Below are 17,907 nucleotides of genomic sequence, written 5' to 3' on the forward strand. Positions count from 1 at the left end.
GTTCACGATGCGCGTGTGGTTCCAACGCGGCGCGGTGCGACACTGCGATGTTATAAAATAGGGGAGCCGGCTCCATTGTGGCTCCAGGTACGGTAGTTGGGAGAAGGGGCGCCAGCGTGCGCAGTTGGATTCTGAGGTGTGCACAGTGCCCCTTGATGCCTTAAGCCTCTGGAGAATATGTTTGTCATTTTTTTTGTATCACGCTAATGGATTAACTGTTTTGTAGGGGTGTGCGTGCGTGTGCGTGTGCGCGCGTGAGAGAGATTCTGAGGTATTTATTCTTGACATGGCATGTGATTAAAATCACCAAAGCATGCAAGCGGATTGGCTGTGACCAATAGTCCAGCTTTCCCTTTGATATGTGACCTGCTCTGGATTTGTCAGCATGTATTTGGTCATGATTTTGTGTTTGGCGAGAGGACGCCAGTGGGGTAAAGAGGGGCAGAAGTGACGGCTTAAGGAAAACTGGGGTAACTGGAAAAATGGTTTGCTTAATTGTAACTCTGCCTGTAATCCCCCTTTTTTTCATGTCCCAGAATCGTCATGACCGTTTTCCACACCTCCACTGAGGGACCTCGGCCCCTTCCGGTTTCTGGACTTATTGACGCCGGGATGAGATAATAAAGTGGAACAGCTCGTGCATGACGCTACGACGACACCTGTAGCACCCGTGAACCCCCCTGCCCCCTCCCCTTCCCCTTCCCCTACCCAAGCTAAGTTCAAGTCAACGGTCAGAACATGACGACGCCGGCTCTCCTGCCGCTGTCGGGCCGCAGGATACCCACGCTGTCGCCGGGCGCCTCGTCCTTCCCGCACCACAGGGCCACGTTGAGGCTCTCCGAGAAGTTCATCCTGCTCCTCATCCTCAGTGCCTTCATCACCTTGTGCTTCGGGGCCTTCTTCTTCCTCCCGGACAATTCCAAGCACAAGCGCTTCGACCTGGGCTTGGAGGACGTGCTCATCCCTCATATTGACTCGCCCAAGGAGGGGAAGCACATCTCTGGACAGGTGGTCATACATGGACAGGGAGGACATGACGAGCACAGGCACAGGTGAGGAACAACCGGCGTCCTTTCTCTTCCTTTTGGTGTCCTCCGGTATGTAACTTAATGTTCTCTTTGAAGGACAAAGAGAAGAAACGTTTGCACTGCTCGGTTTGGTTATGGTTTCCTCTCGGCGCTCTGAAAGCCTCCACCGCCTGTGTGTCCGTCGCGTGTCACCGTTTAAGTTCCTGTACAAAAGGGGTTTTATCACCTTGGCTGCAGTGTTCTCACCGCGTCTCTCGGGCAGAACCAGTTGAACTCGATGAGCTAAACTGCTTAAGTTACTGCTCAAACAGGCCCGAGGACGACCGCTCGCCACGAGCCGAGCGCTGGTGCTTTCTTTCTGGCTTGTTCGCTCTGAGGCTCGTTTCCTTCTCCTCAATCAGACTTGAATGTTGTTACTCACGTGTCTTTTGCCGTATTGGAAGTTTCTCGCCTTGCTAAACAAATCCTATTCTCAACGGACTCGAGTTATTTTAAAATGCGTACCGTCCTATTTACATTTAAATACAACTTATTGTAAGGCATTCCATCTGCACTGGGGACTATTTTTTAAATACACCTTTTGTGGGATTAATCAAGAGATGTCATTGGGTGGAAAGGAGGATTTTAGAGGAAAGGTTAGTTAGTGTTACTGAGTGTGGAATAGTGCTTCCCCGTGGGTACCGGTGAGCATTGTTCCACCCTGAAGAGCCTTCTAGAACTCGGGCCCCGCCTGCTTTGAATCACCTGTTCATGTTGGTCCAGCGCCTGGGCGGGAGCAGGCGGGGCCTCAAGTGGTGCTACGAGTCACGAGGGTTTCTTTAAACACGAAGGTGTGATGGTCGAAGACGTAGCGGTGACAAAGTGGCCAGATGTTATTCCGGCTGTAAATAGGCTGGATCTAATTCATTTTATAGCTTCCTTTGTGATCTGCTTCATGCAGCTTACAGCCACAGCTAACCGTTTGACATGCCATTCAATTTATTAGAAATTAATGAATATGGCTCTGTAAAATAAAATAATGTTAATTGGGTTTTCATGTCTGCAACAAATATCTCTGCACATGTCTGTTTTAAGAGTTTCTGGCTTGTTAAATTGCGATAAAAGAAGCAGCCAATGAGATTCATGGTCTTGAGGAAGGCAAATTAAACCTTTTTTTGAAATCTCTTGGAATTAGTTTCATGCAAATCGAATCCTATATTGCTCTCTGGGCATTTTAACCTTACATAAGCATTCATGTTTTTCATATTTCCTTTTTTACTATAGCAGCTTATGGAAATGTCTTAATTGTGCTGCTGCCTCAGCTTTTCCTAAAGTCCTCATTGCTAATGCATCTATTGGAGTTCATTCTCCTGATATGGGCATTCATTTAAAATGCATCGACGCCACAGACTTTACAGCTCAGATAGCTCTCCTGTCAGGTTTACAACCAAGGAATACATGTGTCTACTTCTAAGATATCAAATGATCCACTTCTTGCCTCATTTCTCGTGAAATCAAGTTCTATTTTACAAACTAAATATCAGCTGCTGAAGTATATTCTCCCAGAAGCTTTTAGTGCCATCTCAAAGTTTATTTTGCCTTCTTCGAGGAGGTTCTTGAGACGACCAATGCAGAGTTTACTAATCCAATAAAATGTCATTTGATCTGCACCTTTGGTATAAACTCCATTTGCACGGGATGTTCCTCATGCCAACCATCCTCTCCCACTGTTGTGACGGGAATGGGAGGAGTTTGACAAGGCACGAGGGCCAGGGAGGGATCTTCTGTGCTGAAATGATTGACCTCAAGACCTCATTAGACCGAGCTTCACATCTGCATGGCTTCACTAAGTACACAGATTGCACAGATTGCATTTCAGCATCCCTCCCTGGAACCCTTGAGCAGTGTTTCTTTCTCAAAAATGAACGAGACAATTTGTGCAACCACCAAGCAAAGTGGTTTACATCCACACTGTGTGTGTGTGTGTGGTTCTTTGTACATACACACATGTACACACATCAACCTCACCGGCTCCACACCAATCATGGGGATATTCTCTGTTTAACAGTCGTTGCACTAAAGATCAGATCTATGGTGGACTGAACCGTTCACAGTGGTCTCCTCGGGCATGGATCTATAACCCATGAAGCCTTGTTTCTTCGCCCTCTGACAACAAGTCGCTGGTCCGTTTAGGTCAAACGAGGACGTCTGAATTGTTATTCTGTTGGGCTTCTGAAATCACAGCATGAGCTTTCACGCTGGGTTCCTTCCAAAGTGCCCACCATCTGCCACTGCAATGAATCTGAATTTGTCTGTCTGGTTGGTGTTTTTAGTCAATTTGGGGTGCTGCTGCGTGATCTTGAGGTTTTCTTTCACCAGCTCAAGGAAACCTGCCCTTTTTTTTATTGGGATGTTTTACACAGCGCTGACGTTTCTGTGTGGATCATCTTCTCCAGCGATGGAGCAATAGCTCGAGCCAATACGGCAATAGCTGGTTTTCTGAATGATCGTTTAGCCTCGCGGTGCAGTAAATACCACGCTGTCCCGGCATTTCAGCAGGTTCTATTTGCCGGCTCAGCTCCTTTCTGTCTTCATGAATTGCTACGACTTTTCCATCTTCCCTGAAGCTTTCAATTTCCCCACCTGGGAAGGAAAAAAAAAAAAAAACCTTTTGTAGAAAGGTGCCACTCGCTCTTCACCCCGTATGACACCCAACTCTTAGCCACTGGCAAGAAGCAGTCTGGAAAGCCACGGCTCGCGCTGTTAGATGAGCATTTTGGGCAAACTGGCTTTGAGGCGTCTGACATTTCATACTTTTCTTTGTTGAATAGAATCTGGCTTCCCTGTCAGTGAGCCTCATTGCGAGCGAGACAAGTGGAACCACGGCTGACGACTCCGAGCCGGTGCACTGATGTGCGTCTGCAGGTTCAGTGTGTCCTCGTTAGCGGCGCATTAACATCTGCACTACGGGGCGCAGTCCTCTGCCTTCAGTGCGCCGCACTGTGGCTGCGGTTGTTTTTTTGGACTGCGACAAGAAGCGATTCATGTTGGAGGAAACCATAGGAGCGGGCCCTCTCTAACGGCGCGCCGGTCACCTGGTCTCTCCGCTCACGCCTTGCCAGTTATTGTTAGCGCCGCGGGGCCGTGGCTGTGCTCCGGCGTTCTGATGTGAGCCATAAATCAGCATCAAAGCCCCACAGGTCGTATTTAAAGCCCCGGACAACATCAAAGGGCGCTTATTCACCATGTTTAGTGTGATCCTCGATATCATTTCTGTGTCTTCCGGCTTCATTCACCTGTCAGCTGCAAAGTGTGTGTGTGTGTGTGTGTGTGTGAGATAAAGGAGCAGCAGTTTGAGTTGAAGCTGGACAGAATGCAAAGCTGGTGGAACCCTGTGTAGATTCAACACGGAATGTTCCTGCATTGAGGAGCGTGCAGAGCTCAAAGCACTTCCGAGAGTGAAGCCAGAGGTCAGAAAGTGCTGCAGCGTCTTTAAAGGAAACGTTGTTGTTGTTGTTGTTGTTCTGGTTTCCTTTTAGTAAAACCTACAGAACACAATTGGTCTAATTAAGATGGAGCAGGATTGTTCTAAAGGAGTAATTGCGAGAGTAGCCAAACCCTTTCCACAGGAATTTAGAAACTGCAGTGCGTTGGCTAATTTTCAAAGGTTTACGGTTTGCTTTAGAGCTCGGCTGGGCTTACTGGTTATGCCAAACGGAGGCAGGGCTTCATCACCAAGGGGGGGGGGGGGGGCATTTGTAAATGGTGTGAAGTTTGTTTGGTGCAGGTGCGCTCGCACTCTGTCACCTGCCTGCTGGAGTTCCCGGGGGAGTGTACTACTGTCTGGTTTCTTCTCTGTTTCTGGCACTATCCCATCACGGGCGGTGTCACTGCGGGGGGGGGGGGGGCTCAGTCAATATGCTGTATGAATCCTTCATCACACATACAGTCGTCACACAGAGGAGGTCAGGGGGAGTAGAGTCGGGCAAACGGAGCTCTGCCCCGCTGCTGGAGAGACACCGACCTATTAAAAAAAAAAAAAGGTTTACAAAAACACTGCTGCTGCATTCTGTATTTTAATAACACTACATTGGAATGAATATCGGACAAAAAGGTTTAGCAATAACTAGGGTTTAAGGGCAGAGGGGCCGGAGAGGTTTCTCTCTTCATGGTTAGGATACAAAAGAACCAACATTCAAAGCAGGAGAATACATTTGAATTGGCTGACTGGGCGCGTCTGCATGAGGCACGGGGCACCAGTGGCCTTTGACCGACAAACAAACAACCACCATTTGGTCTAAATATCCAATCCTTGATCTCAATTAATGAAAGCAGAAAACAAAAACATTTTCATTTGTCAAACAGCAGTACCAGATGGTGGTGTTTGGGATCGAAACAAGCTGCTCTAATGCTGTTATTATTGTTATCACGGCTTAATTCTGACGCACAATGAGCCGATCTCTCTCCTCTCTGAAATGCACATTAAGCAGGGTCAGCATAATCCCATTTAACCACAGAGCAATAATTAGAGGACAATCTGGGATACATAACGGCATACGTTCTCCACATGCAACGTTTGCATCCTGTGCTTATAAAGTCAACGCAGTTTGTCATCAAGTATACTAGTTTTATTTGTATACACACAAGCGGACTGTACAGTGTTTTGCCGTATCACATTACATTTAGAGATAATGAGGCAGGAAGTGACCCGGAGCGAGCAGGCAAAGGTTGCCGCTGCCTCGTTATATCCCCATAAGGACATCTCATCAGATAACTGCAAGTCACCATTCATTATCCGCGCTTAGTCACAGGGTCGCGTCATATTTATACCACACCGTGGGGAGGAGATCAGACGTCGGCCTGTTTTAAGAGAAAATGTCACAACAGCTGCAAGATACTGAAAATCGACACGTGAAAAAAGAATTTACAATAATACATGGAGTGATCTCAGTGTGGTTGTGTTAAACCACCCCGATTGTAGATATTTATTTATTTATTATTATCTTTTTAAAACCCATACGTCAATCATCAGTAACCGCTGGATGTCGACTTGTAGCAGAGATGCATTCAGGGACGTTTGGCTGAAGAGGTTTTCAGGGTTTTCAACGTGACAAACTAAATATGGCAGAGCATCTACTCACACCAGCTTTTACCAAGAGGACAACCCTCTGCCATCGTGATAAGATGCTAATTGAGAAGTTAGCCATGCCAGCCATTCCTGTGATGTCACCAGTAACCGAGGTCCCATTTGATCTTTTTGGGCCTCGCCGTGATCTCTCGGGGGTCCGGAGTTTGGGAAAAGGTAATTGCAGATTTGGCAAAGCGTAACGGGGACGGAGCGAGATGTGATGAATCGCTGCTCCCGGTGAAATGACTTTTATAATGAGCTACCGCTGGCGTAGAGGGAGGGGTCTGCAGGGTATGTGAGGGATGTATGTGGAGGAAATGGTGAGAGCAAAATCCAGATCAGTGATCGGAATCATCAGGCTCCCCCCCCCCCCCCCCATATATGGCTCTGCATTGTTCTCCAGCAGATGCTCGTCTCCAATGTGATCCAACCCTCAGAAGAAAGTTCACCCCACCATGAGACCAACGAGCAGAACATCAATCTGCACGCACGTCTTCTGCTGTAACGCGAGTGACCACCATGATCAGTGAAAGAACTGGAACTTAAAAACAAGATTAATTATTATTAATATTGCATTGGGAACACGAGCACAAGCCCAGGGGGGGGGGACTCAGGTGTGCACCTGAACCATAGAGCGAGAGCTATGTGTTTGGGGGAGAGAGGGGTTCGACGTGCTGATTTCACTGGTTTTGTGCTCGCTATAACGATGCATTATGGGGTTTGATGGCTGCATTTGTCAAGCTGCCCTTGACAGCCTTCAGGTAATTGATACACCGCACAAGCGACAAGTGGGAAGAAAGATTTCTGACAACAACAAGATAAAGAGAAAGGAGGAGGGGCGCTTTAATACCACAAAGATGGATGAGCCGACGAGAGGTGGTGAAATGCGCCGGAGAAAAGGGGAGCAAGAGAGACGGGATGCTAGCACACACCCACAGAGCAGCTCGGCTTCCATGGCAGCCAAGTGGGTCACAGGGAGGGGGCAAGAAATGGAGCAGGACGTGGAAGCTGTGTGAGGGTTTACGTTGAAGGGAGAACCCCCTCCTCTCTCTGGTTGAGGTGGGCCAGCAGGAGACAGAACCTCAGAGGGAGTCCCCAGGATGGACTGTGTGTGTGTGTTCTTTCTTTTTTTAATTAAAGGTCAATGGTCAATGGATGGAGGAGAAGTTATTTGAGGAACACCCAGAGCTATATCATTTATAATAGAATAGTTCACCTTTACCTCCGAAGGACCACATCGCCGTTTGGAAGGTCAACCAAATGAAGCTTACTGCTAAATTACAGGAAGTCATTATCATTGTTACAGCGGTTGTGGTTGCTTAGTAACGGCAGGCGTGACTAGCGCTGCCAGGCGAGCAGCGGGGAAGATCATGATTGACGGACTCGACATGTGATCAGGCACCTTTTGGGTGTTTAGACGGCTCCGTTCGGCATTACAACGGCAGACTGTTGTCTTCTGTCGACTGCAAAGCATCTCTGGTTCATAAAGCAGCGGAAGAGACAGGAAGTGATGCGTCCATGCTATTTGTAAGGTGAGTCTTGAAGGAACCGCACCAATAGGCTGTATCAATAAGAAAAGAATTAGCGATGACATCCTAGTGATACTGATCCCTATCGTGTGGATGGAAGGAGGGAGGCTCAATCCATTGGATGAGTTACGTAGGAAAGAAAAGGGACGTCGCGTCTGATCAGCCCGCCGAGCACCTCGCTCCCAAAACGGCGTGTGCTGCCGTAACGAAAACAAAGCTCTGAGACATTTCGCAATTATCAGAGAAGGGCCGACGTACGTGACCAGTCCGAGACGGTGGTCCAATTGGTCCAAACATTTCCAATAACTGCGCAGCATACCGTCCCAATTTTACATTGTTTCCAAAAATCTGCTGTACTCGGAATCCCAAGCTGTGTGTGTTGCCATGGTTGCGCGGTGGAAGTGAGATGGGGGGGGGGGGGGCAGATGTGAAACCTGCGTGATTGCCATGTATGACGGTGTTTGCATGCACAGCCTACAGGTCGGCGCCCATGACAGGCGCTTAACCGCCTGTTTTTCTCTGCTTACGCTGCCTCGCATCCCATAAACACAAACGTACGCGTGTGAACCCACACACACACACGCGCGCACTATGGAGCCGTCTGAATACCCCATTTAAATGCGTGTCGCTGAGGGCTCAGTCGAGGAGGCGTAGAGGATGGCGTACACGGGAGGCGTGCGACCCACTGGCTCTGTGCACACGCGCACACACACACACACACACACACAAAATCCCCACAAAGACGAGACAAAAGCACCCATCCACCGGCTCCACTGTAATTGCCGCGTTGGTGATGCAAAATATGTTTTCTCTCAATTAAAGTCAAGACACGGCGAGTTTCCATCTGAATATTCATGAGTGGTTTCCAGGGCGATGTTGTGTAACTCGGAAGGAGTCTTATTTTGCGTTCGCCCCCCCCCCCCACCGGGATGGAATTATTACCTGGATGCAAGTGTTGTGTGAAGGGTCGTTAATCTGTCTCCTCGCTTTGACCCTCGCTCACACGCCGCGCTGGTACGCTGTAAGTGTGGTGCATGCTGGGAAAGGGCTCGGCCCCGCGTGTCCCCGAGTCCCGCCTTTGTCCTTTTTTTGTCTTCACCCGTCTGCTCTTCTTTCCTCCGTCTTCTACTCGTCTCGCTCATGTTCCCTGCGTGCAGGTCCTAATGTTCCCTGCAGGATCTCCGTCATTAGGGTTTATTGCGGTTAGTTCAATGGCTCCAATCGGTGCGTGTAAATAAATAAATAACCTTGCAGCTGCTGAATATGCAGTCATTAAGTCATCACCTGCCGCCCGAGGAACTTCATGGTGTGTTTGATGGTTTACAGCCGGACGAGCCTACGTACCTTTGATCCCTCACCTGCTTAATAAACTAATTGATTTCTTCTTCTGAGGCGCTGTGAATGACTTCACCGACTGCTCAGTGCTTCTCGCATCGTTCCACAAAAGCAGCGGGTGAGGTCACCATGACTACGTCCACTTCTTCCACGCGCTGCGTGGGTCTGCGTTTCCACCCACGCAGCCATCGGCTTGTTCTGATGTTTTTTAACATGATTACATTCTCGCTCCCAACAACCTGCACTGAGGACAGAGACATCACCGAGTGAACACACACACACACACACACACACAGACACACACGCGCAGTGTTGTTTTCTCAGAGGTCGAGCCGTGTAGCCGCGCAGGCCTGCAGCTGCGTCCACACGGGTCACAGCGGGTCGGCGGTTCCTCCCACATTTCAGCTCAACACACAGAAGGTCGTCGATAAACAAGCTATCAGTTGTTCTCACGTTTATTCTTCTCTGCAACTCTCATTTTACGGCTTGGTGTCCCGGTAGTTTCTGAGCTGGAATGTTTTTCAGAGCTGACTCCAGCGTCGAGGGCAATGATTTCCCCGCCTGCGTTCTGCTTGCATGGCGTCCATGTTTGCTAAATGATTACGTCGCAGCAAATGAAACGCAGGTTCGAACTCGGAGACAAAAACCATCCGCTCTGTTTTAAAGCCTGTTTAAAGACACGTGTGATGACCACGTGAAGGTCACACACAGCATGGAGCCTCGCTGACTTTGTGGGGGGGGCTCAATTGCTTCACTCCATCATGCATCCCCCTCACCTTCCGTCTTCCCCCCCCACAGGGAGGAGGAGGAGAGCCTGCGGGACAAGATCCGGGCGGACCACGAGCGCGCGCTGCAGGAGGCCAAGGAGAAGCTGAGGAAGTCCCGCGAGGAGCTGCAGGCCGAGATCCAGACGGAGAAGAACAAAGTGATGGAGGACCTGAAGAAGAAGGACGCGGGGCCCAAGCCTCTGCCCCCCGTCCCGCTGCCCAAAGTGGTGGGCGTCAGCGACGGGGAGCCCCCGGAGCCCGACGCCAAAGAGCGGCGCGACAAGATCCGAGAGGTGAGGCCAGTTACCCATCATGCATTGTTGTTTGCTCCCGAGGGGGGGGGTCGATTACACGCAACACCACGCTGGTAGGAATCCATTCTATTCACCTCAAATGTCTGTTAGGACATACGAGTGGTTTTAACAGAGCTCGTGCATCTCCTCACGGTTTCCTCCAAGACGTTCATGCAATCTGTCATCATTTAGGAAGAAGTATTCCTTTATGGATTTAACGAGGAAAAGCTGATATTTAGTGCACTCGGAACACATGCTGAAAACCTCCAGCCGCCCTGTTTGTGTTCGTTGTGTGTGTGTGTGTGTGTGTGTGTGTGTGTGTGTGCGTGCGTCTCCTGTTGACGGCAGGCAGACGGACGGAGCCTGTGCAGAATGCAGATGGTGCGTTCCACCTGTCCTGCATAAATACCTCGTATCGTCTCTGGCGAGGCAGAACACTCGTACGGGAGCCGTTCCCTTTGTGTCTCCTTTTTGTTTCTCCTCGTAATTGCATCCACGGAATGTCGTGTGCTCCCAAACGAGGAAGAAGAGAGCAGCTGTCTTCTTTTTTTTTTTAACATCTGGCCTGCGTTTGGATACTGTATTCAAAGTCCAGAGAGTCGGCCTCCGTTTCCTGGCCGTCATTTGTGTTTCATGCCGACAGGGATCCATGTGTAGTGATTTTGACTTTGTTGTCACGTTGTGTTTTCCTTTCTGCTGGTATCATAACAAACTTTGAAGCTTTATTTATATCGCTGATATTTGAATGCAGCCTCACACAGAGCACGTCAGCACATCCACCTGCTGCGCTCGTCTTCTTCATGACGAGGTCACGCCTCCCGACCCCTCTGCGTCTCCACGTGGGGCAGACGGCAGTGGGCGGGATGCTGGTGTCCTCCAGAGGGACATCGGGAGAACGAGTGCGGTCAGCAGGAAGCTTCCCTTTTTTGTTCCTCCAGAAATAGAAACCGGCCTCTGAATACATATTTCATAGACCGGGGGAACACAAAAAGCTTCCTTTTACTTCCCCTCCATTACATCCTTCAGCCTTTCTGCTTTTCTGCTAATTACGCAACCCGACCATTAGCGCCCATTAAACCTTCGTCTGCAGACGGGGGGGGGGAGAGCTTAAGGGCAATAATAGAGAAGCAATGGCATAAATTAGTCTATTAACCGCTCCAATACTATTCACCTGTCGCATGGTAGAGCTATTGAAACAAGCCGGCTGATACCGCTAATGCGACGTGGCCCAAATGCACGCTTCCCCTCCAATAAGGTCCATCAGTCAATATTCATTGGTTATGTTGGAGAAACACTAGTTAGTGGGGACAATGCAGGAAGGTGCTTTTTCAATGAAGAATTGCCGTGTTCCTGCTTCAGGAGGAACGGAGAACCTCACAGGGGGAGACGTTTGATTGCTCCTAAAACCAGTGAGTAACCAGTCACCGGGTGGATCAAAGCTGCAGAAGGAGCAGGGAACGAGGAACCTCTCCATCTCCATCCATCCCACCACCTCCTTCTGTCGCTCAGCTGTGACTGTTGAGCTGCCAGCAAGAGACGGATCTGAGGCTGCCATCGAGGGGTGGGGGGGGGGTGGGGGGGGGTTTATGGACTGCCTGTAGAGCGCCGGTAATCGATGACCAAAGCGCTACTCTTTGAGTGCCCCCCCCCGTCCCCCCCGTCAGCCTTTCTCTGGCTCTGAGAAGCCTTGGCGGTGCTTGGCAGATGGCCTTGTATGTTGTGTGTGTGTGTGTGTGTGTGTGCATGTGCGCGTGCACGAGGCGCTCTCCTCCGGGCCAGGGCTCAGTTTTCATCACTTCATCACTCCCCTGACCTGTCTTTGTCTCCTATCTCTCTGTTTAACCCTTTCTCCCCGTCTGGCCGGATCTTCCACTTAGTGCATCTTTCATTTCCTTGTTCTTTTTTTTTTTCTTTCTGCGTGCTGAAAATCTCCATCGACTCATAAAATCATCCGTTTTCAGAAGGATTGCTGTATTGAGAGGGTGTGAAACCATAACCACGTCTCATCAGTGGACGCCACACGTGAACAACACAGCCCACCCCCCCCCCGCCTTGGTGTTATTTATGTGCTTAGGGACGTGAAAGGTGGCGGGTGTCACCCTCGCCGGGCTGTTGTAAGCAGGGCTTTTGTGCCGTGTGACATTTGAGAACCAATTCCATTTCACAGAAGCTATTATGTGCTTCTGCACATTCTGCGTGACGCCGTATGTCAGCTGGGCTGCTGGATGCGGTCCCCCATGTACAAGAATGAACCTTTTCAAGGACGTGGACCGGGCCGGTGGACCGGGCCGGTGGCTCCGCGCCGCTGTCGCTATTGTGCATTTCTCACATCGTAGGTCAGATCCATCCGTTTCTCCAAATATCAGCATCTTATCAGCAGGCGTTAAGCCTAGGGAAAACAAAGCGAACTATGACAGATCAGATGATCAGACTGTGAATAGAGACGCTGTTTTTTTGTTCAAGAACCTCCATTTTTCCACCTTTTAGTAATGAGATGTAACATTGAAAACTCAACATGACGAAATTGCTCACAGCAGCATGTCGGCCTCGATATCGATGGCTATCACACTAAACACTATACGACAGGTTTTGAGCCCGGCAAAACTGTAGTTTATTAATCAGTAATTATTTATGTATTTAGGTAAAATCATGTTTTCAGTTTTTTGCATGCAAATGAAATGTCTGAATAGTAAATTGCCCCAGCCTGCTTATACTTCTAAATGATGTGTCTGGTTGAGTCTGCATCACTGATCGAGGAGGACGTAGATAAGAAGGGGCTAAACACGCCGTCCAGAGGTGTGAAAAACAAAGAACACCAACAGATGAATGGCATTAAAGGGAGAATCCCATTAACCTTCAATAACTTTCATAATAAGTGCTCACTGATGTCAAAATATTAAAAGTCTATGTTGTGTCAATGTTTTAGGGGAAAAAAAGGCAAAATATGTCATTGAAAAAGACTAAATAGTAGTCTTAGGTTTGAAAATATTTTTGAAAAAAAGGTAAATAATAAATAGGGTCAATTTTGTGTATGTAAAAAAGAAATAGTAAACTAAATGAAAAAATATATAAATAACTTTAGGTCAAAATATCTCAGGCCGAAAAATGTTTGGTACATAAAATATAGGTCTGAGAATTTCAAAAATCAAAATGTATACAAGATCAAAAAATCTAAGTGATATTGAAAAATGAAAAATAGATATAAAAAAGTTTTTAAAATATTAGGTTTTTATAAAGGTTTTTTGAAAAACGGTAAATAAATATTGGAAAAAGGTCATGGAAAAAAAAATTACGTTGAAAAAGTGAAATGTTGAAATATGTCATGAAAGAAAAAGTCAAGTTGTCACAGAATTGGCGCTAAAGCTTTGTTGCCGTGACGACAGTTCCGAACCTGCAGCTTCTGGTGAGAGTCTCCTCCCGATCGACGCGTGTAAACACATCGTACCACAGCTCCTTCCTGAGCCCCCTATCCCCTTACACACGTGTGAGAAGCAAAAAAAACAAATTCTACACTCCTCTGCCGCCTCAATTTCACGGGGGATTTATTGTCCTCCCCCTTCCGCCTAAGTGCCGTGAATGTATTTACTGCGAGAAGCGATTCAGACGTCACCGTCTCGCCGCCCTCATGCATCTTCTGAAAAGGCCCTCCGTCCAGCCTGTGTGTGTGTGTGTGTGTGTGTGTGTGTGTGTGTGTGTGTGTGTGTGTGTGTGTGTGTGTGTGTGTGTGTGTGTGTGTGTGTGTGTGTGTGTGTGTGTGTGTGTGTGAATGGCGCCGTGGTCTGCTGGTACTCTGGGAGATTGTGCTTCTTCTCTCTATTGGGTCAAAGGTCACGCCGGACGCTGCTTGGTTTTAAGCAGTTTTTAAAGGAGCATCAAGGCAGGGGACGAGGGTTCTATTTGTCACCGTAGCAGGAAACCCTGGCACGTCTTTGAATTCAGCCAGCGGAGGGGGGGGGTGGGGGGGGGGGGCTCTGAGCCGTCACCATGTGCGATTGTACCCGTGTGCATTCATGTGTTGGCCCCAGTTTGAGGCTGTATTGAAGAAGACTTGGAACCAGAGATGAGTGTCATTGCTTTCAGGGCTGGACGTCGTAATGTGCACAATTTGAGATTTTATTTTCCCTCAAGGCAACGGCAAGAAGTTCACTCACTCACTTCCACAGACAAACTTTCTATCAATAAGTACAGCGTAATTATTCCATGAAGGACGTGAACCGAGTGTATTTTCTAAAGCGTATCGACCAGCCATCGATGGACGGGTTCATGGACCACTGATACCCACCATGCACTGGGGCTGTGGCTGACTGTTCAGGTTTAGTTTGAGATTTCTTTTCTTGTTGACACTGCTTTGGTGGTTGCAAAGCCTCCTGGGAGATCTTTTCCAAAGAAGTGCTCTGGATTCATGTTCCTTTTGCACAGATTTCAGGCTGCTGATTAACCGTCTGCTGGGCCTTTTGGGGAAAGGGAAAGAACCTCGTCTCGCTGTGACTGCAAGACGTGGCTGTCGGAATCAATCACAGGATTTTGTGGTTTAATGCCCAATTAGTATTCCAAGGTCCTTTTTAAATAAGCAGTTTGTCAACACCGCCGAGCACCCTGCACTGTCGCGCTCGTCCTTGGCATACGGGCCAATCAGATTCTGATGAAGTATCCAATCAACGTGGATCAAGGGGAGTCGGCCAGCACTTAAGTGTGTGTGTGTGTGTGTGTGTTACGTCTTGGAAAGCCAGCGACGCTGCTGGTCCTCGTCTTCAATTGGCTCGGCTCTGTGCCCGCTCCAAGGAGAGGAGGCTCCGGACGCCAACGCCTCACACGGCGCCATCGAGAGGCGGGCAGTTAGTTCTACGCTGGCAGGTCGGGAAACAGGCCTAGCGCGGCAGGAGGGACACGCAGCTGTGCTGCCGTGCACTAGGTGTGTGTGTGTGTGTGTGCACACTGATGGCTTGTTTTGCTTCCCCTCTGCTGCCTGCCGGGTGCAGCACCATTTATTCATCAGACCCTGCTGCACAGAGGTGTTCTGAAGGGACCCCGGTGAGAAGAGACACCACCACGTTGGCCCACAGGGGGCGACAACATCAACACGCCACAGAAGAACCGAATCAAACGGCATGAACCAGACGCGCTTGTAGGTGCCATCATCAAGGTCAACACCGAACCCAAGCGACACGCCGGCGTGTGGCGTGAGTCGGGAACGCTGCCGCGGCGACGGCCCATAAAGGGGAGGGAACCAACCGGTACCCATGGAAGCGGGAACCGTGCTGCTCTGAGGCTGTCGATGCCACGTGAGGAAAGAGGAGGGAGCTGGCAGCCTCTCCTCTGCTCGGCTGTGTCATCTTCTCCATTTCCCCCCCCCCCCCCCCCTCCCCCCGAGCGCCTCTTCTCTGCCTCAGCCTCCATGTCAGGGCTCATTTCACAATCTCCTGCTCCTCTTTAATTTCCTCCTCCTCTTCTTCCTGGATGAAGAAGAGATTTTGGTTCCATCGGGCTACAGATGTGCATTAATGTGTGTGGGCTCCTTTTGGCAGGTTCATTTGTCCAGTTCAGTGTCACCTCGGCGTGTGTGCAGGACATGCAGCAGTTTAGTGATGAATTGCTGATTAAATCACTCTGTCCTCAGGCGCCAATTAGTCGAATATTGAAAGAAAGCAAAAGGCCTGAATCCAAATAAATTGTTTTCAAACGTGTCTTTCTTCTTCTCCCAGCGGTGGTTATTGATTTCTATTACTGAAAGGCGACGTGCCTCATTTACTCAATGGGGACGGCAGCCCATGTTTTGATCCTCTGTGCTTAATTAATTACTGGGATGATGTTGGTTCTCTCATCTCAAAGTAGATCACCGTTAGCGTTACGTCTCATGCACACGCGTGACGACGTCCTCCCGGATGGGTTTCATGTCTTTTCACCCTTTTCACACAGTTTAATGTCAAAATGCCACTTGTAGTGTGGATTTGTTGTAGGAATTGACGAAGCATGTGTGTTTTAATTCAGACAGGATGAGATTAAAATGAGTCTCTCTCATCCTTGACTACTGTCCATATTTTTAATGATTTTTGGTCCATAAATGGGCCTCTTCTCTGCCGGATCTTATTCAGGAATCTACAACCACATTTACATCCGATCAATCGTAATGATTAAGAAACCAAACGATGACCTGAAATCCCATCAATCAACGTTTTAGTGCAATAACATTGCAAATGTAGACATCACCACCCCACCCCCCCCCTTCCCCAAGCCCTTGGCTGTGTCTCCATCTCCTAACCAGGCCTCTTTGTTTCTCTGTGCCTCAGATGATGAAGCATGCGTGGGACAGCTACCGACAGTACGGCTGGGGCCACAACGAGCTGAAGCCGCTCGCCAAGAAAGGACATTCCACTAATATCTTCGGTAAGCCGGGCGCTGTCAATCTCTCACACACACACACACCTTGTCTCTCTCACTCACTCACTCGCACAAACAAATGACCTGCCTTTCCCCTTGGGGAAGAGGAGGAAGTGTTGTGCCTGCGGCAGGATGCATAACACTTTGAGATGGGTTCGTGCAAAGTGTCACACGAGATGGGAGACACCAGACTTGTCGTTTCACAGATTTAATAACAAGTTACTTTTTTCATTCCTGTTGAGGCTGATTTGTGTGCTGGAAGCGGTTCTGCTGGCGTCTGTCTGACATTTCATGACTTTTCATTAGCTAATGTTTGTGAAATACAAGCTAACTAGCTAGCTAATATATTGCTAAAACAGTAGTAGTGTAGCAGCTCCTACAGTGTGCAGAGCAAACTATCCCCACACCTACAGCTTTGTGGAGATAAAGGTAATAAAACGTCTCTTTGTGGCTGAGAGTTGGATCGAATGTCTCGATGCTGCAGGCGTCCTTTGCATTCTATTCAAATGATGCTCAGTGCGTGCACATCACGGATGCATTGGTTGTTTGTCGGTGCTGAGATAAATGCCTGGAACGCTACGTTGCCCTTTGCTTTGTGTGAATTTGTGCTCCTGAAGATGTTGCTTCATCGCAGAGTTTCTGTTGCCAGATGGATTTGCTTTGCTGTGTGTGTGTGTGTGTGTGTGTGTGTGTCTGTTTTCACTGAGCTTTGTGTGTGAGAGGCAGAGAGGGGGAGGATGCATCCTTGTGAGCGTTCTGTGTCAAATTTAAATGTTCCGTCTGGCAAATCCACCGGCGGCAACTGTTACTTGATGAGCTGTTGCTAACTGGCTGATGGAGGCTGCGTCTCTGTGTCTCTTGGGGTCTAAAATCGGCCCAAATGGTTGGCGGTGGGAGCCGGGTTTGTCAGGCCGCTGAGCGGCGTCTCACATTTCAGTTTGTTTTTGTCCTTTCTGGAGAGACTAAACCACCCGATGGTGCAATAAAGGCACGCTATTCTCCCCCCCAGTCAGTGGGCTCCATCAGATAGAAAGATATTTGAGACGTTATGATGAGATCTATTCCTCTAGAGATCTATTCCACTAGTTCTGAGCAGCTTATAATATGTAATTACAATTAGAACTTCTCGCTCCAATAATTGTTTTTCTGTTGTCTCTGCATGTCGCTGCTCTCGAGGTGGCCCTTATCACACGGGGCAAAGAGCCAAGCCCGACCAGAGCATTATTGGTGAGGACCATCGTGTCCCTAGTGGAGATGAACTCTTCCACACTGCTACACTCGCTGTGGCTTTAAATCACTTTGACCAGACTGAGCATTTACAGAAAGGTTTTTATTAATCTGCTCTGTCCCGCATCAAATAAACCAATAATAGAAAACCATCTAAATCAAACATGTGCTTAACAAACAAGTCCGTGAATAGAGGAAAGGAAGTGACTTCCGTGTCCCTGATGGGGTCCCACAGCCTGGAGG

The 17,907-nt window shown here is 48.7% G+C and overlaps 1 protein-coding gene across 5 annotated transcripts in view; it reads left to right on the top strand.

The window, feature by feature from the left end:
• man1a2 (mannosidase, alpha, class 1A, member 2) overlaps nt 1-17,907 on the top strand; it is a 35,517-nt gene that overhangs the window by 1,282 nt on the left and 16,328 nt on the right. For 3 of the 5 annotated variants that reach the window (XM_037487770.2, XM_062565147.1, XM_037487771.2), the window contains exons 2-4: nt 537-1,052; nt 9,798-10,059; nt 16,347-16,443. In XM_037487770.2, coding sequence (XP_037343667.1) covers nt 739-1,052; nt 9,798-10,059; nt 16,347-16,443 — 673 coding nt within the window. In that variant the 5' untranslated portion in view covers nt 537-738. Of the gene's footprint in view, nt 1-5; nt 88-177; nt 272-536; nt 1,053-9,797; nt 10,060-16,346; nt 16,444-17,907 lie in introns of those variants that run through there. The other 2 variants (XM_037487772.2, XM_037487773.2) reach the window with 2 other exon arrangements.

This window comes from Pungitius pungitius, chromosome 10 (genome assembly GCF_949316345.1).
Source record: "Pungitius pungitius chromosome 10, fPunPun2.1, whole genome shotgun sequence".
In the NCBI taxonomy this organism is placed as follows: Eukaryota; Metazoa; Chordata; class Actinopteri; order Perciformes; family Gasterosteidae; genus Pungitius; species Pungitius pungitius.